Source organism: Mauremys mutica, chromosome 12 (assembly GCF_020497125.1).
Source record: "Mauremys mutica isolate MM-2020 ecotype Southern chromosome 12, ASM2049712v1, whole genome shotgun sequence".
Lineage (NCBI taxonomy): Eukaryota > Metazoa > Chordata > Testudines > Geoemydidae > Mauremys > Mauremys mutica.
Window position 1 is genome coordinate 29,312,772 of NC_059083.1, and position 18,823 is coordinate 29,331,594.

Below are 18,823 nucleotides of genomic sequence, written 5' to 3' on the forward strand. Positions count from 1 at the left end.
TGAGGTGTTCAAATCTGGAAGGCAGGTGCTGGGGGTGGGAGAGGGCTGTGGGCTCCATGGGGGAGCATGGCAGCAACTGTCTGGAGCTGCACGGAGCCAGACACGCTAGTCTGAGTGGCACAGTAAGCGGTTTGGGGGTTGGAAAAGGGGTAGGGAGTTCCAAGGGGCAGTCAAGGGACAAGGAGCAGGGCGGGTTGGATGGGGCAGAGGTTCGGAGGGGCAGTCAGGGGACAGGCAGCAATTGGATAGCATGGGAGTCCAGGAGGTTTATCAGGGGACAGATAGAGGGGTTTTGGGGGGAAGTTGGGTGGGGTCTCAGGAGGGGGCAGTTGGGGACAAGGAGCAGGGAGGCTTAGATAGGGGCCCAGAGCCCTCTGCCTCCCGGCCGCGGCTGGGATTTAAAAGGCTCTGGGCTCCCCACGCTTGCAGGCAGCCCAGAGCCCTCTGACTCCCGGCCGCAGCTGGGATTTAAAGGGCTCTGGGCTCCCCGCGCTTGAAGGCAGCCCAGAGCCCTCCGACTCCCGGCCGCGGCTGGGATTTAAAAGGCTCTGGACTCCCCGCGCTTGCAGGAAGCCCAGAGCCCTCCGACTCCCGGCCGCAGCTGGGATTTAAAAGGCTCTGGGCTCCCCGCGCTTGCAGGAAGCCCAGAGCCCTCTGACTCCCGGCCGCGGCTGGGATTTAAAAGGCTCTGGGCTCCCCGCGCTTGCAGGCAGCCCAGAGCCCTCTGACTCCCGGCCGCGGCTGGGATTTAAAAGGCTCTGGGCTCCCCACGCTTGCAGGAAGCCCAGAGCCTTCTGACTCCCGGCCGCGGCTGGGATTTAAAAGGGGAGAAACCTATCTCCAACTATTGGTGGAGCAGAGCCCCTGACTTTAAATATTCCTGGGGCTAAAGCACCACGAGCCCATATAAGTCGGCGCCCATGCCCCAGCTGGTTCCCCTGCCAGGGATATTTTCCTGTCCCTCTTTTCATTTCTGTTTTCCATCATTTCTGATCGACTCTCCCTTTATTTTTGTTTTATTTTCATTCACATTTTTCTTCTTGCGTCTAAATCCCTCTTTTTAAACCTGCCCTGTTCCTGCCTCCCCCAGTGCTCCCAACCTCAGGAATTTAAAAGAAAATCAAGAGAATGACACAATGATGATTTTTTTTAAGGTTATATAATGTTTTTGGTCAATCTGCACCCATCTCCCCATCCCCCCACCTTTTTTGTGACAGTTACAGGGTTACCAGCTCTCCTGTAGTTACAGGGGAAGGAGACTTGGAACCCTGTGGCAGGAGCTCTGGCTGGGAAACCCCAGTGAGATCTAATCCCACAGATCTGTACAAACCGCTCCCTGCTGCTGCTTCTCCCCAACCACCCAAACCCTGATTGATTCATGCTGTGTCCCTGCCACCCCCACCTCTGCCTGTCCCCAGTCCGGCTGTTAGTTCTGCCCCCTGCCCAGCCCCCGCATCTGCCCCCACAGGACCCCTCTGCTCCTTATGCAGCCTCAGGGGTTCTTCACCCCTCCCCCTTCCATCCCTAGGGCTGCAGGGAAGGGGAGGGGCTTCCACAGGGCATAGAGATGAGGTGCCAGGGGCTGGGTAGATGGGAGTCCTCCAAGGTCATAGAGACTGGGGTGTCTGAGGCTAGATAGGCTGATTTCTGGTTCTCCAGTGGGATATTTCACCCCATCTCAGGGACACAGTCTGAGCCAGGATTCCCGCACCCCGAGCCAGGGTCGGATTCTCTCCCCAGGGACGGAGCCCGGTGGGAAAGTGAAGATCGGGGCCTCGTCACCAGCATCCATAAATGTCACCTGCCCCCGATCACAGTCCAGACAAACCCAGATCCTGCTGGGGGCCCGGCTCAGGGGCAGGAGGATGCGAGGGGAGGTGAGAGACCAGAACTGACCTTCCCAGTATGTCACAGCCCAGATCCCCCCCTCAGGGCGAAGGCTGATCTGTCCCTTCCTGCCCACAGACCCTCTGGCCACCCCCATGGCCCAGAATCCCCCACCCCCCACCTCCACCTCCCAGCAATGTCTCCCCGAGGTGAATCCCTCACAGCCCAGCACACAGGGAAAATAGTCAAATCTCTCAGGTTTGTTGGGCAGTTGCTGCCGTGAGTCTCCCCATCTCACACTTTTCCGATCCTCAGACAGGACGAGTTGGGGATGAGCCGTGTCTGGATCCAGAGTCACATTCACTGGGGAGAGAGAATCAGAGCTCAGCCCTGGGGGAGGCTGCAGGGCCGGCTCCAGGCACCAGCCGAGCAAGCTGGTGCTTGGGGTGGCAGATTCCAAGGGGGTGGCATTCTGTCCAATCCTTTCCTTTTTTGCTCTTTGCCGCTTCCGCCGCCCCTGCAGATTTTTTTTCTTTTTGGTTTGCTGCTCCTGCTGTCCTGTAGGGGGCGGCAGCATGAAGGAGGCCCCCCTCTGCTGTTTCTGCTGGCTGGCAGGTTTGTTCCCCCCCAGCCCCTTCGCTGCTCTGGCCACCATGCAGTTTTTTTTTTCCCTTGGGGCGGCAAAATACCAGAGTCGGACCTGGGAGGCTGGGACCATTTCTCACACTCCCCAGCAGCCCCGTCCTGGCAGGGACAGGCCTGGATCCCAGGGAGCTGCCTCTGTCCTGGGCACCTGAGACTGAGCAGGGACGTCACTGCAGTTCCTCAGTCTGTGTAATGGGACCCATTTCACTAGTTTTTCATTTGCTTGCTGAGGCTTCAGCTCCCTGCTCCCTCTCCTGGGGCTGCTCCATTCCCAGCATCAGAGACACAGCAAGGAAGATTTTAGTGAGGAGGGAGCAGAGGAGGCAGGTACCAGCTTTGAACCCCAGAGGGAAGCTCCCTTCCCTAAATGCAGCCTCCACTCACTGGCCAGAGTAGGAAGAGCCAGTTAAGAAAAGAGAGTAGGAAATGGCATTGGGTGGGGTAGCCTCCATTCAGGGCCAACCCTAGCCATTCTGGAGCCCTACCCAGCCCCCTACCCCCATCCCCACCGTGGGTGGTGGTGCCTCAGGCCTCTGCAGGGTGGAGGCTGGCTTTTGGGGCAGAGGAGAAGTGCCTCCCAGCACTCACCGGTGGTGCGTGAGTGCAGGCCCGACATGCAGTAGTCCTCAGGGGAGTGGGGGCGAGGCTGGGACGGAGCAGGAGAGGGAAGGAGCGGGGTCAGGGCAGAGCAGGGTGGAGGCTTTGGGGAAGGGGTAGAGTGGCGGGGCTGGGGCGGAGCAGGGGTGGAGGCCATGGAGAAGAGGCAGGACAGGGGCAGAGCAGAGGCTGGAGCAGAACTCAGCTGCCTAGGGCACCAGGAAATTTTGTGCCCCAAATTTCCTAGTGCCCTATGCAGCTGCGTACTTAGTGTATGGGTAGGAATGGCCCTGCCTCCATTCCCGGGCCAGAGAACAGAGAGGAAGGTGCAGCACTGGGGAAGAGCTGTTTAAGAGCAGAGAGTAGGAGGTGGCATTGGGTGGGGGAGCCCCATCCCCAGTCTAGAGAGAAGAGAGGAGCTGCCAGCATCACAGGGAGAGCATCTAGCCCTGCCCAGAGGAAAGGTAGGTGTAAAGAGTGTTTGTGTGAGTTCAGCACGGGAGCTCCTCACTGTTCAGCGTGTTGTTTTTAGGGCCGTGTGTGTCATGGTCGGTATCAGTTTGGTTGGTAACTTTAGCTACAATCTCATGAAGACGTTTTCTGATCATTTAAAGACAATCTCCAGCTGCAATCTCACCCTGTCTGAATGTTCCTAGGGATCCTCCTCTTTTTGTCTCTGATGCAGACGGCAGAGTGTCTGGAGGTGGGAAGGAGAAAGGAGACGAGATTTCAGCCTTTCATATTTATAACATTGTCCCCACTCTCAACTCATAGAACTGTCTTTTAATTATGACAGGGAAACACACCAAAAAATACTCAGATGTTTAAAATAAAAAGATCTGAAACCGTCTCTTTCCTCTCTCATTCAGGCATCTCCCAGCAACGCGACCAACATCCTTGCAGCCTCATAATTATCCCAGGACCCACAATCTGTAAGTGAGATTTACTTTTCCCCTCCTCATCCCCTCCCTCCCTTCAGACTCCAGTTGGTTTGTCTCATTCACTTGCTGCCTTTTGTCTAGACCCAGAGCCTGCAAAGACTTTGGCATAAAAGCAACTTTACCCACTTGGGTCCCTTTGACACTAACGGGATGTTGACAGTTTGCGAAATCCTGGCTCTAATTGTGAGTTGTTGGGTCTGTTTACTCAGTGTCTCTACAGAGAGCAGCATGATGGGGCCTTGTCCTCCACAGGCAGGAATAGAAATAAAAGTAAAATCATTTTATAAATGTGGAAATTGAGGTGGGGGAAGGTTGACTTAATGGGACAGATTCACCCCTGTACCGGCAAAAGGAGAGAGGGGAGGGGCCATTTGTGACTCTGCTGTTCAGTGGCTGCAGGGGCTGGTGCAGACCTTGGCACAGGCGGAGGAAGTTCTGAAGCCAGCCAGAGCTACATCCCTATGACAATGTCCCCCGAGGGTCTTGCCCAGTGTGCAGAGTGTCTGAGGCCCAGCTTTACACTGCCCACCTCCCTCTGTCCCTCGTCCACCCCCCTCCCTCTTCCACCCGCCCTCACCACCCCCACCCCATTCCCAGCCCTCTCAGGAACCTGCCTTGTGCCTGCAGCTGCTGTGGAGGAGGCACCAGAGGCTCCTGTGCTGGAGGAATCCCTCACCATGGGGGAGGGGCTTTCTCCTTCCCCACAGCCCATTTGGCCCAGACTGGCGGCCGTATGGGACCAGAGCACAGTGACGGGCTGGATCCGTCTTTGAGAAATGTGCCTCATGGCTGGTGATGGGGCAGTAGACGGGGAGGGCTCTGAGCTATAGAGAGTTCTTTACCACGTGTCTGGCTGTTGGGTCTTGCCAAAATGCTCAGTATCCAACTGACCATCATATTTGGGGTCGGGAAGGAATTTCCCCCCAAGTCAGATTGGCAGAAAGCCTGGGGGGTTTTCTGCCTTCTTCTGCAGCATGAGGCATGGGTCACTTGCAGATTTAAACTCGGTCAATGGTGGATTCTCTGTAACCTGAAGTCTTTAAATCATGATTTGAGGACTCCAGTAACTCAGCCAGAGGTTAGGGGTCTATTGCAGGAGTGGGTGGGTGAGATTCTGTGGCTTGCAATGTGCAGGAGGTCAGACTGGATGATCGTGATGGTCCCTCCTGGCCTTAAAGTCCATGAATCTGAGTAATTTCTTTCTTTAACAGTAATTGTCGAGGGAAGGCATGTTTTTGGTAGAAATAAAGGTTTGAATTAATCAGCCTGAGTGACTTGGACCCCAAGTGCGTGACATTCTCACCCAACAGGTAAATAGAAGCATCATCTAATTGTGAACCAATTAGCCAGAGACACTCTCCTCCCTCACTCTCAGAGGCTCATCCCAATTTCCATTCCTAGATCCCTTCTAGGTACCTTTGAACTTGCCCAGAGTCTCCAATAGCACAATCGTTTTCTGGGAGAAACCACTGACTCACTCTTCCAGTTCAGGAGAAATCTCCTCTGGCTGCTGGAACTTCCCCTTCTCACACCTGGAGAGAAACAATTTCACATGATTGTATTTTACTGCGTGACTCATTATAAGTTCTGGTTAGGGAGTCACTGCTCTAATGGGCCTGGAGTTAGAATTCCTCGACTTCTCCCAGCCTCAGAGCAGGTGCAACACAGCCCAGGGCCAACCAACCTTCCCTTCAAACGTCATTAATATTCTTCAACTCTGACCTGGAGAGACCAGCTCTGGGGACAAAAGGGGAATTGAGTCTCCATGGCCAATTCACTCCTAGGCCTCCATGCTCTGAGGAACAGGAAGTTCCCAGGTGAAGGGCTGTAGAAATCTGCCTCTAGGAACTAGACTGAGACATCAACTCCCCCCTCCCCAGCTCATTTCTCACAGGTCTCCAAACAGTCCTCAAGTTGGAAACACCCTTGATTGCTGCTGCCCTGGGCTGAATAGGGACCTGTGCCCAAGCAGTGACAGACCCATATTCCATCCTCATAGTCCGGGGCAGCCAGTCCCCCAGGGATGTGACATCTCTAGGAAATACTTGAAGTCAGTCCTTCCCACTGAATGGAGAATTCCAGAGTGAGAACCTCAGGATGAAGTTGATCAGAGAGATTTTTATCCAAGATGTGACCTTCCCCACACATTTTGCTGTAGAGCCCTGGGGAGATGCAGTGCTGACATCACCACCAAGCCCTTTCCCAGCGTTGTGAGGTGTGAGGGGGAGTGAGAGAGAGACACAAACCTGCTCAAGGTGTTTTTAATATCCTACAAGAGAGAGAGAGACAAAAGAATTTCAGTCCAGTCTGACACACACACGCAATTCCAGGGAAGGCATTTTGCAAATATGGGGAAGAGAGGCCCTGCCCTGGCCCCAGGGCCATGGATTCCTTGAGCTGATGGGGCTTTTCCATCTCTCATATCTCTGTGTCTGTGACTTTGCAATGAATAATAGTTATTCACCTGTCAGCAATACACATGCCAAGTTACACCAGGGTCTCTGACTGCGGGACTCCAGTGCTTAGGATTCAGGAGCCCTCCCTGCCCTGTGTGGAGAATCTAATGACAGGTGCTGGTTTTCAATTGTCCCTGGGAGTGTTCAACCCATGCCCCACCCCCACTCCAAACCTTCCCCCAATGCCACCCCCCAGCCCAACTCTTCCTGCTTCCACTCTACCACCACCCTGCCTCTGCCCCACCTCCTCTTCTGAGCACAATCCCTCCCTGCTCCTCCCCCACAGCCTCTCCTTCACACAGTGGAACAGCTGATCACAGCAGGGAGGGAGGAGGAGTTGATCAGCAGGGTAGCCAGCACTGAGCAGAGGAAGCTGTCTGCCCTGGAGCACCCACCTCTGTTTCTTTATATATATGGAGATATTCCTATCTCCTAGAGCTGGAAGGGACCCCGAAAGGTCATCAAGTCCAGCCCGCTGCCTTCACTAGCAGGACCAAGGACTGATTTTGCCTTAGATCACTAAGTGGCCCCCTCAAGGATTGAGCTTACAACCCTGGGTTTAGTAAGCCAACGCTCAAACCATTGAGCTATCCCATTCAGTCTCACCTGCAGAAATTCACTTGCTGGCTTCTGACACTTCCCCTCCATCTCACTGATCAGCTCATTGAGATGAGAAATCTGCTCGGAGAGTTTACTGACATTTTCATTCTGGATCCTCACAATCTCCTCATCCAGCTTCTCCAGCTGGGCCAGCAGGAGTCGCTCTTGTTCCTCCAGGAACTGCCGCAGTCGCTGAAATTCAGACACAATCTTCTGCCTCTCGGTTTGTGTTTGTTTCTGTATGAAAATAGGGCAAGGGCTGGTCAGAGACAAGGATGGAGCCTGGGGTCCTTTCATGGAGAGTTGAGCTTGAAAATCCAAAGATTTCTGACATTTGACTCTACCCTGTGTGTACTAGGCAGGGGATTCTCTTGCACCTTCCCCTTTGGCCCCTGTGTCCCTCTGAAATGGATGTTTCCATGCCTGTCATGGTCAGCATATTCTGTTATTTATGGTCTCTGGAAATTCAGACCCAGAGCAGCAGGAGGCAGGACTCAGCACTGCACTGACAGAGGCACCAGGGGAGAAAAGAAAAACAAACATTTAACAAAATGACCAGATACAATGGACAGCACTTCACGGGAACATTCAGTTCACTTGGGGAGGATTCTTGTGAAAGCCACAAGGGCTAGATATTAACTCATCCACTGAAATGGAAGCTTGGGGCTTGTCTACACATAGATCTAATCCAGCAAGCCATGATCATGGAGACACGCACAAGCTCACATTCATCGAGGCTACAGAGAAATCTTCCTCCAAACAGACCTCCCACTGCCAGTCCCTGCAGGTTAACAACAGGCACCTACCAGATACTCCAGGCTTTTTGCCTCTCCAGTCGCTTTCAATCCCAGCAGCTTTTCTCTCTCTTCCCTCAGAGTCTTCAAATGGGCCTGGATTCTTTCCTGAAGAAACAAAAATGATTTGGGCGGTTTCATCTGGATAGTTGAGAGGTGCTTGGAAGTGGGTGTTTTTCCACCCAAAACCCAAGATGACTGTGGTTCTAATCGCTTTGTGACATCAGAACCACCAAGGAGATGAAATCTCATTAATAGAGACTGGGAGCATGTCATATTCAGACTTGTTATCAATTCCAGTGCAGTCTTTTTAGTAATTAGACAGAGATCTCAATTATAACCAAGATTTGCTGGTATTTGTGAATGCATTAGTGGTACAGAGCCTAACAGGACACTGGAGTCACATGGGGGTGAATCAATAAACCTGTGTTTGAAAAGGTTTATCGAAGAAAGTGATACAAATCCCAGAAGCCACCAGGGTTTAAATACAGGCTGAAATTTCATCCCTGAAGTCCCTGGGACTGCACTGGTTGGACCGAACTGGGCTAAGTACCAAGGCAAACGCCACAGGACGTCGGGAGGCCATTTGTCTGGCTGGAAGCTGCGCAGTCCCAGTTTTGGGGAGCACTATCCCTGTCCGGTTGGGACTCAGCACTGGACATGGCCTTGTTCAGGATAAATGAGGGAGGAGGAGGAGACCAGGCCGGATTTGCATCTTGTGCGCCATGATGCGGTGTCCCCCCACTGCCCCTGGTGGCTGGGCAGCTGTGGGAGCTCCAGCTCCAAGCTCCTCCCCCACATCACCCGCAGGGACTTAGAGCTGCAGGGGCCCCCACAGCCCGGTGGCAGACCAGAGCTGTGAGGTCACCCTGCCACCTGAAAACAGCCAGGAGCTGTTGGGTTCCCTCTCTGTTCACAGTGGCTTGGAGCTCCTATTTGCCATGGGCATCGGGGGCACCGCCACATTTAATGTTTAGGTGCCCTGCCATCCAGCGCCCTTCCTCCCACAGACCCTCTCACTGCCCAGAGCCCCTCCACAAACCCTCCCAGAGACCCCCTCTCCCACACCCTGCCACCTGGGCGCACTCACCAGCCCTGCTGGAAGGTGACTGTGCCCACCACCGGGCAGAGCGAGGAGCACTCCAGTAGGGTTGCATGGTGCTGTCTCCCCGTTAGCTTGCCCCCCCTCTGCCAGGACCCAGGAGCAGGAAATCTTGAATTTTTAGCTGCCCCTAGAATGATGATGCCCCAAGGGAAAACCTGAGGACGCAGAAGGACACCATTGGCGGGAGGAGGGGGCACCTCTATGCAAAATGATGCAGGTGGGGGCACGCTGAGAAAGACGGGGGCATGCCCAAGTAGGCAGGTGTGGGGAAGTCCTGTATTTTGGGGATGGATCTGTGGCCACCTGAATTAGATATGCAGGGTGGTATAAAGAACAGTTGGGGTTTGCCCCAGTGCTGTCCTAACCCCTTTCAGTGGCAATGCGCTCTGGGTAGGTCCCCCACTGTCCCATTTCCTAGTAAAGATCCCGGAAGCAGTGCATTCTCGGATATTTCAAAAGGCTTCATTTGGGGCTGATGAAGCCACTGTGGCTGGTCCTTGCCCATGTAACCCCGCATGGAGCAGCACAGGAGTTCAGGATCCCAGTGAGAAACCTCCTCTCCCTCCTAATGGACAAACTTCTTCATGGGAGAGTTGTTGCTGAGTTGGCAGCATGGTCCAGTGGTTAGGGCCCTGGACTGGGACAAGCGAAAGCTGGTTTCTCTGCTGAGCTCAGCCACTGACATGCTGCGTGACCCTGGGTAACTCACTGCCCTGCTTTGTGCCTCAGTTTCCCTTCCCATCCTTTGTTTGTCTTGTCCATCTTGACTGTAAACTGCTCAGCACAGGCATTGTCCCTCGCTGTGTTTTGTGCAGAGCCCAGATCTCATCTGGGGTCTGTAAGGGCTACCGTGAGGCAAATATAGGTACTAATAATATGTTCTAAGATACAAATCAGTAAGAGCAAAAACCGTTTGTAGCTTCCCTTCTCCAGTCTGAAGGCAGCACTGTCACACAAACCCACCTGCAGCTCTTCTGATGTAAACCTCACTGATTCTTAGCACCTTCCATTGTATAAAAAGTTCCCTCATTTCACAAGTGGAAGCTGGGTTTGAAAAGGGTTCAGGACCTCAGAGAAAAGTTTCCCGCTTCAGTTATCTTTAAAGATTTAAGTTTTCCCTTATTTGCCACACTGCCAGATCATTACTTTTGTTATGGCATCTCCCGTACCATGAAGGCTTTACAGAGCTGAATGATGCGTCACACCTGTGACATGCAACTTTCAGCAAAATTAACCTGCAATTAAAATACAAAGTTATTGCCCATTAAACTTGACAGCAGTTCCCTACCTTGTACTCCTGGGCAGCCTCCTCTATGGGAACCGCCGTGTGCGCTCTGTGAGCCCGGGACAGATGGCAAACCAGACAGATGGAAGTTTGATCCTCTTCACAGAACAGTTTCAGAGTCTCCTGGTGTTCCCCACACACCCTCTCTCCTCCTGCTTCTTTTGCTGCCTGTAAACTCAGCTGTTTGACCATTTCTACCATGTTTGCCAGCTGCCTGTTTGGCCTGAGGTTTCCTTGTTGCACAGTTTCTCTGCACTGAGGGCAGGAGATGTCTGTATCGGATCCCGCCCAGCACTGGGCGATGCAGGCTCGGCAGAAATTGTGCCCACACTCTACAATCACAGGGTCCTTAAAATACTCCAGACAGACGGGGCACGTAGCTTCCTCCTGGAGACTTTCCACGGCATTCTCTGTGGCCATGGCTCCCTCTGGACAGTGTCACAGGGTTAGTTTCACTTTCCTGAGCTCAGAAATATGCCCCTGGCCCCGCCTGCAGCAGCAACTGGGTGTTTCCCTTCCTGGAACTGACTCAGGCTGTTTGCAGAGCTTCACCCAGCTGGCTGGTAACATTCCAACCCGGTGACAGGTTTCAGAGTAGCAGCCGTGTTGTATCCACAAAAATAAAGAAGGAGTTCTTGTGGCACCTTAGAGGCTAACAAATTTATTTGGGCATAAGCTTTTGTGCAAAATGTAGCAATAAGGCTCTGATCCTGCAATCAGCCCCCTGGACTGGTTTGAAGGGTCACTTGGGCTTCACATGGACATCACCATCCGCCTCTCCTGATGAGCTGACAGAACTGTGTGTCTAAGGAGTGATATTTAGGCTTGGCAGAATTAATTTGATTTAATATAAGATTAATCTTGATAAGTAGTTTATCTAGTTAAACTCACAGTTGCCCATTTTGATCAATTTAAATGTTCACAGTTGTGGGAAATTGTGGGGGGAGGGTCAGACAATATTTTAATCAGACAATAATTATTTAGTGACAGTGAATGTGGAGATTCAAAACATTAAAACTTTATAACTGTTAAAACACAAATTGTCAACATCACCTCTCAAAATATACTTGGTCAATCTCCTTATCTCAAACTCTAGTAAGTTCTCAAGCAGCATTTTTCTTACTGTGCCTATTTGTAAATTTCACTTATTATCAATGGAAATATTTTTTATCAGTTTGTGTGCGTCCAGTGAAATCAGCCTTTAGAGATATCTACTGATAAAATCTAATCCTTCCAAGTCCAGGGATATTCAATTCACAGGCCAAAAATATGGTTAAGTCGGAATCAGTTTTTCCAAAGGCCTGTTTCTAACATACACTAAGGCTGCTCTGGCTCTGTGTAAATCAGTGTTGCCAGCATTCATGATTTAATAATGAGTCTCGTGAACACAAGAATGGCCATACTGGGTCAGACCAATGTTCCATCTAGCCCAGTGTCCTGTCTTCTGACAGTAACCAAAGCCAGGTGCCCCAGAGGGAATGAACAGAACAGGTAATCATCACGTGATCCGTCCCCTGTCGCCCATAAACAGCCTCTGGCCAACAGAGGCTAGGGACACTTCAGAGCATGGTTTTGCCTGATATTTGGTGTGTTTGTTAAAACCCCAGCTCCTGGAAGCATGTGATGAAGTGAGACTCTTGGCTTCCATTTCCTAAACAAAGCAAGTTTCTGGTTCTTTTGGTTGCAAAGGAAAACTTAAAATGTGATCTGTGTGCAGCTGAAAAGGCTGAGAAGCCAGAAGACAAATCGAAAGAACTCAACATTTATTATCATGTTTATTTTTATGTCTCATAAAAGGCATCACATCATTTTGGGGCACTGAACCTGCCCCATTTAATCCCACAGATCTGTACAAACCGCTCCCTGCTGCTGCTTCTCCCCAACCCCCCAAACCCTGATTGATTCACACTGTGTCCCTGCACCCCCACCTGCACCTGTCCCAGCCTGGCTGTTAGTCCTGCCCAGCCCTCACATCAGCCCTTCAGGGCCCCTCTGCAGCCCCAGGGGTTCTTCCCCCTCCCATCTTTGAGACTGCAAGAAAGAGGAGGGGCTTCCACAGGTCATAGAGATGAGGAGCCAGGAGCTGGGTAAACAGGAGTCCTCCAAGGTCATAGAGACTGGGTTGTGTGAGGTTAGAAAGGTTAATGTCTGGTTCCCCAATGAGATATTCCTGCCCAGTCCCGCTCAGGGACACAGTGTGAGCTGGGATCCCAGCCACACCCAGAGCCAGGGGTGGATTCTCTCCTCAGGGACGGAGCCCGGCGGGAAAGTGAAGATCGGGGCCTTGTCATCAACATCAATAAATGTCACCTGTCCCCAGTCACAGTCCAGACAAATCTGGATCCTGCTGGGGACTTGGCTCAGGGGCAGGGGGGTCACAGGGGAGGTGAGAGCCCGGAGCTGACCCTCCCATAGCTCCACAGCCCAGATCCCCACCTCAGGGCTATGGCTGATCCGTCCCTTCCTCCCCACAGACTCTCTGGCCACCCCCACAGCCCAGCCTCCCCCATCCACCACCTCCACCTCCCAGCAATGCCTCCCCGAGCTGAATCCCTCACAGCCCAGCACACAGGCCCAACAGTCAAATCTCTCAGGGTTGTTGGGTAGATTCTGCCGTGTGTCCCTCCGTCTCACACTTTTCCGATCCTCAGACAGGACAAGTTGGGGATGAGCCGTGTCTGGATCCAGAGTCACATGCTCTGGGGAGAAAGAATCAGAGAGTTAGGGGCAGAGCTCAGCCCTGGGGAAGGCTGGGACCATTTTCTCACTTCCCAGCAGCCCTGTCCTGGCTGGGTCAGTCCTGGATCCCAGGAGCTGCCTCTGTCCTGGGCACCTGAGACTGAGCAGGGATGTCACTGCAGTTCTTCAGTCGGTGTAATGGGACCCACTTCATTCATTTTTAATTTGCTTGCTGAGGCTTCAGTCCCTGCTTCCTCTGCTGGGGCTGCTCCATTCCCAGCATCAGAGACACATCAAGGCAGGTTTTAGTGAGCAGGGGCGGCTCCAGGCCCCAGCACGCCATGCGCGTGCTTGGGGCGGCATGCCACAGGGGGCGCTCTGCCAGTCGCTGGAGGGCGGCAGGCAGGCTGCCTTCAGCAGCATGCCTGCGGAGGGTCCGCTGTTCCCGCAGCTTCAGTGGAGCCGTGGGACCAGCAGACCCTCCGCAGGCACACCTGCGGGAGGTCCACCGAAGGCAGCCTGCCTGCCGCCCTCCCCATGACTGGCAGAGCGCCCCCCACGGCATGCCACCGTGCTTGGGGCTGTGGAATGTCTAAAGCCGCCCCTGTTAGTGAGGAGAGAGCAGAGGAGGCAGATACCAGCTTTGAACCCCAGAGAGAAGCTCCCTCCCCTAAATGCAGCCTCCACTCCCAGGCCAGAGTAGGAAGAGCCAGTTAAGAAAAGACAGACAGAAATGTCATTTGGTGGGGTAGCCCCATCCCCAACCTACAGAGAAGGGAGGAGCTGACAGCCTCACAGGGAGAGCATCTCCTCACTCCAGGAAGCAGTAAGCACTCCAATGGGGGAGCCCAGCCCTGCCCAGAGGAAAGGCAAGATGTTGGAGAAGAGTGATGGGGAGACCCCTGCACTCAGGGGCAGCTCTAGGATTTGCGCCACCCCAAGAACGGCAGCACGGCACGGGGGGCCTCTGGTGGTCGCAGGTCCCGCGGCTCTGGTGGACCTCCTGCAGACGTGCCTGCGGATGCTCCACCGGAGCCGCGGGACCAGCGGACCGTCTGCAGGCACGCCTGCGGGAGGTCCACCAGAGCCACCTGCCGCCCTCCCACAGGACGCCACCCCAGGCGTGCGCTTGGCGCGCTGGGGTCTGGAGCCGACCCTGCCTGTACTGGGGTAAAGCAGAGGGATATGTCAGCCCTCCAGGCAGAGAGCTCTGCGCACAGGCTGCTCAGGGAGAGTGTTTCTGTTCAGCAGCCTGGGCATGAACTCAGCACTAAGGTTGGTGTCAGGCGTGTTTGTGTGACTTCAGCGTGGGAGCTCCTCACTGTTCAGTGTGCTGTTTTTAGGGCTCTGTGTGTCATGGTCCGTATTGGTTTGGTTGGTAACTTTATCTACAATCTCATGAAGACATTTTCTGATAATTTAAAGACAATCTCCAGCTGCAATCTCACCCTGTCTGAATGTTCCTAGGGATTCTCCTCTTTTTCTTTCTAGTACAGACGGCAGAGTGTCTGGAGGGGGGAAGGAGAAAGGAGACAAGAGTTCAGGCTTTCATATTCATAACAGCATCCCCACTCTCAACTCCTAGAACTGTGTTTTAATTATGACAGAGAAACACACCGAGAAGCACTCAGATATTTAATATAAAAGGGTCTGAAACCTATTTCCCCTCTCAATCAGGCATTTCTTAGCAATGGAGCCAGCATCCTTGCAGCTGGACCAAGGACAGACGCTCTGTAAGTGAAGAATTGTTTTTCCCCTCCTCATTCACTCCCACCCTTCAGACTCCAGTTGGTTTCTCTCATTCACTTTCTGCCCTTTGCCATAATCTAGACCCAGAGCCTGCAAAGACTTGGGAATAACACAGCTACCCCTCTGAAACCTTAAAGACATCAGACACCCAAAATGTACAGCCCAGGAGCAGTTAGCAAAGTCCAAAACCCCTATGCAGAGAACAAGGTCAAAGTGACCTAGACTTAATCCATAGCAATAAACCAATCAGAAGAGACCAATAATATGAAAATAGCTTGTATAGCAAAAGCCCTACCAATTAAAAAGTTAATGAATGTTTATTGTGCGAGTTATATAAGATACTTAATATTTGTAACAGTCAAAGATGATTGAAAAATCTAAAATATAATTTGGATCTGTAAAGAGGAACCTGAACCTCACAGGAAATTCCCTGTGATGCATCTATGCCCCAGAAGAAGGTAACTGGCCAGTACATCTATAAGGTATGTCTCTAATTTCTTACTTGAATAGTAATTGCAATGGCAAGGCATGCTTGTGGTACAAATAAAGGTTTGAATTAATCAACTGGAGTGTCTTGGACCCCAAGTACGTGGCATTCTCACCCAACAATTAAATAGATCCATCATCTAATTATCAACCAACTGGCCAGACCCATTCTATTCCCACAGTCTCAGCGGCTCATCCCAATTTCCCCTCCTAGGTCCCTTCTCAGTACCTTTGAACTTCCTGAGAGTCTCCATTAGAGCAACAGTTTTCTGGGAGAAATCACTGAGTCTTAATTCTAATTTAGGAGAAATCTCCTCTGGCTGCTGGAACTTCCCCTTCGCAGACCTAGAGAGAAACAATTCCACATGATTATATTTCATTAATTGACTCATTATAAATTCTGGCTAGTGACTCACTATTCTAATGGGTCTAGAATTAGAATTCCTCTACTTCTCCCAGCTTCAGAGCAAGGCTGTGGCAGTGAACCCTTTCCGCCCCCCACAAAAAGTCCCATTATTATTCTTCAGCTCTGGCCTGGAGAGACCAGCTCTGGGGACAAAAGGGGAATTGAGTCTCTATGGACAATTCACTCCTTTGCCGCCATGCTCTGAGGAACAGGAGGTTCCCAGATGAAGTGTAGAAATCTGTCCACTAGGAACGAGACTGAGACATCAATTCCCCCCTCCCCAGCTCATTCCACACAGGTCTCCAAACAGTCCTCAGGTGGGAAAGACTCTTGACCACTGCTGCCATGGGCTGAATAGTGACCAGTGCCCCTGCAGTGACAGGCCCATATTCCATCCTCACAATCCTTGGGCAGCCAGTCCTCCAGGGATCTGACATTTCTAGGAAATACTTGAGGTCAGTCCTTCCCACAGAATGGAAAATTCCAGAGTCTTCTATAAAAGGGTTAGAACCTCAGGATGAAGTTGATCAGAGAGATTTGTATCCAAAATATGACCTTCCCACACATTTTTCTGTAGAGCCCTGGGTAGAGACGGTGGTAACATCATCTCCAAGCTCTTTCCCAGCATTGTGAAGTGTGAGGGAGAGAGAGAGAGCCACATACCTGCTCCAAGTGCTTCTGACATCCTAGAGGAGAGAAATAGAGAGGGAATTTCTGTCCCACCTGACACACTTCGAATTCCAGAAGAAGAGATATAGCAACTATGGGGAAAAGAGGCTGTGTACTGGCCCCAGGACTATGCATTTGCTGAGCTAATAAGGCTTTTCCACCTTTTACATCACAGTGTCTGTAACTTTTCAGCAATAATAGTCATTCACATCTCTGCAATACACATTGAGTTACATGGTGATCTCTTACTGCTGGACTCCTGTGCCCATGTTTTAGGAGCAGTCTTGTCCCTGTGTTGGGATCTGGAGTATTTCTAACTCAGTCTCACCTGCAACAATTCAGTCACTGGCTTCTGACACTTCCCCTCCATCTCACTGATCAGGTTACCAAGACGGGAAATTTCCTCAGATACTTCACTGACACTTTCATTCTGTAACTTCACAATCTCCTTGTCCAGCTTCTCCAGCTGGGCCAGCAGGAGTCGCTCTTGTTCCTCCAGGAACTGCCGGAGTTGCTGAAATTCAGACACGATCTTCTGCCTCTCGGTTTGTGTTTGTTTCTGTGAAGGAAAATAGGGAAAGGGCTGGTCAGGGACATGGGTGGAGCCTGGGGTATGTTGGAGTGTGTTGGAGGAAGATTTTTTTTCTAAATTCTAAGTCATCTGACTCTGAACAATATCCTGAGAGAATTATCTCACACCTTTCCATTTGGCCCCAGAATCTCATAAAGGGATGTTTCCATGTCTGACATGGCCTGGATAGTGCGTTATCAGTGGGACGTGAAAATAAGAAAATATTAAGGACTGTAAAACAACACATCTGGACAACACCCACAGGCATAAAAAGTGAATGACAGGAATGGAGAGATTGTCAGAGCACAATGGGACTGCAAGCCAGAAATGAGCAGAGGGATAATTGTTTAGTCATGAAACCAAGACTTCACAGCCAAGGACACATGTCTCTATTTAAGCTGGAACTCAAAATAGTAAACAAAGATTGCACAAGAGGATTCCTCAAGAACATCCCCCAAACTCTGAGCTAACAGACTGAAAACTGTGAAACTGAGGCGTGAATGTGTAACAGCGGGAGTTTGTTTTAGTGCACTGGATTTTCTAATTCAAAATTCTGTTGTTATTTCATTAATGTAAATTGTTTCCTGTGAAGAGAGTGTAATTAAGCTAACAGTAGTAAATATACAATAGATAAGAATAATAGTTACAGTAGTTTATGGCAGTGGGTTTCAATCTGTGGTCCATACAGACAATGGATTTCCAAAGGGGTCTCTGCACCCCCAATTCAAAATTATCAAATGCAAAAATGTTGAAACCCACTGGTTTATGGTGTAGGCCTAAGTAGTAGTTCCTCCTAAAACAACTAATTTTGATTTACTTGTGATTATTCCCCACTTAACGGATTTCTGTTTTACCCGCCCCAACGGATTGAGATAAAATGTAATTGAGCCTCTAGATTGCCCCTCCCTCTCATTATTGCTCTGATTCAGAACGCCCCTCCATCTGGCTCGTTACAAATGCAGGTTAATAATGATGGGCCCCTACCAGGTATTCCAGGCTTCTCTTCTCTTCTCTCACTTTCAATCCCAGCAGCTTTTCTCTCTCTTCCCTCAGCATCTTCAAATGGGCTTGAATCTTTTCCTGAAGAAACAGAAACTGAGTTGAGTGGTGTTATTGTTAGGCGTGAGAGTGTGAGTGGGAGGGGGAGCTTTTCCAACATAAACAAACACTCTACTGATGAGTGGAGAACCCAGTAGCTTTACCATATCCGTGATACCAAGGAATTGAAGTCATATTAATGGACGCTGGGAGTGTTTCTTTTTCAGACTCCTTGAAATTGTTTGACCTTTTTTCCTCATTGATTTATACCAACATGACACTGGCGTCACATCCTTGCATTTTTATTTCACTGTGAAATATTCTGTTTTTGAGGAGGCTTAATAAACAAAGTGATAGAAATCCCAGAAACCTCCAGGGCTTGAAATATGGACTGGGATTCTCAAAAGAGCCCAATTTCCACTGAATTTCAGCCCTGGACCCCTGGGGACTGGACTGGTGGATAGAATTGGCTTGGGCACTAGGGCAAACCACATTTGATGTTTTCATTGTTGTCAAGAACAGTTGGGGTTTGCTCCGGTTCTGTCCCTGACCCTTACAGAGGCAGGGCTGCCTGGGTACCTGTTCCCCAGCTCAGCGCCCAGAAGCAGTGAGTTCTAGAGATTTTGAAATGTCGCACTGTGGGAGAGCAGTGTAAAGATTAATGGAACCAATTCGGCTGGTTCTTCAGCCTGACCCTGGTCACCACCGCCCAGGGGTTAGTTTTGCTAAAACCCAGTCTAATCCCCATCATAAGTGCTGACTTCTAATGGTGCCGGTGGGTGCTTCACCCTGCTCTGCCTCCAGCCCAGCCCTGCCTCCACCCCTGCCTCGCCCCCTCCCAATGCCATTCCAACCCCTTCCCCAAAGTCCCTGCCCCAACTCCCCCCACACCCTATTCAACTCCTTCCCCAAATCCCCGCCTCCTCTCCTGAGTGCGCTACATTCCCACTCCTCCCCCACATCCCTCCTGGAGCT

The 18,823-nt window shown here is 51.3% G+C and overlaps 1 protein-coding gene and 1 pseudogene across 1 annotated transcript; both read right to left on the minus strand.

Moving 5' to 3' along the window:
- Positions 1 to 1,466: 1,466 nt before the first annotated feature.
- LOC123346105 lies at positions 1,467 to 10,694 on the minus strand (annotated as a pseudogene).
- A 1,478-nt stretch (positions 10,695 to 12,172) lies between these two features.
- Positions 12,173 to 16,755, minus strand: LOC123346119 (tripartite motif-containing protein 15-like). Its single transcript, XM_044983346.1, has 4 exons — positions 16,568 to 16,755; positions 16,234 to 16,256; positions 15,394 to 15,509; positions 12,173 to 12,949 (listed from the first exon to the last, which is right to left on the minus strand). The coding sequence occupies exons 1-4, from the start codon at positions 16,607 to 16,609 to the stop codon at positions 12,435 to 12,437; spliced, it is 696 nt and encodes a 231-aa protein (XP_044839281.1). The 5' UTR covers positions 16,610 to 16,755; the 3' UTR covers positions 12,173 to 12,434.
- Between the last annotated feature and the right edge of the window lie 2,068 nt (positions 16,756 to 18,823).

Excerpts from the sequence above, each read along its gene's own strand:
- LOC123346119 (XM_044983346.1), bottom strand. The coding sequence starts at position 16,609 with ATGGAGGGGAAGTGTCAGAAGCCAGTGACTGAATTGTTGCAG. Across the intron at positions 16,257-16,567 it reads CAGTGACTGAATTGTTGCAG|GATGTCAGAAGCACTTGGAG; the intron begins GTGAGACTGAGT and ends TCTCTCCTCTAG. Across the intron at positions 12,950-15,393 it reads GACTCTCAGGAAGTTCAAAG|AGCATGTGACTCTGGATCCA; the intron begins GTACTGAGAAGG and ends CTTTCTCCCCAG.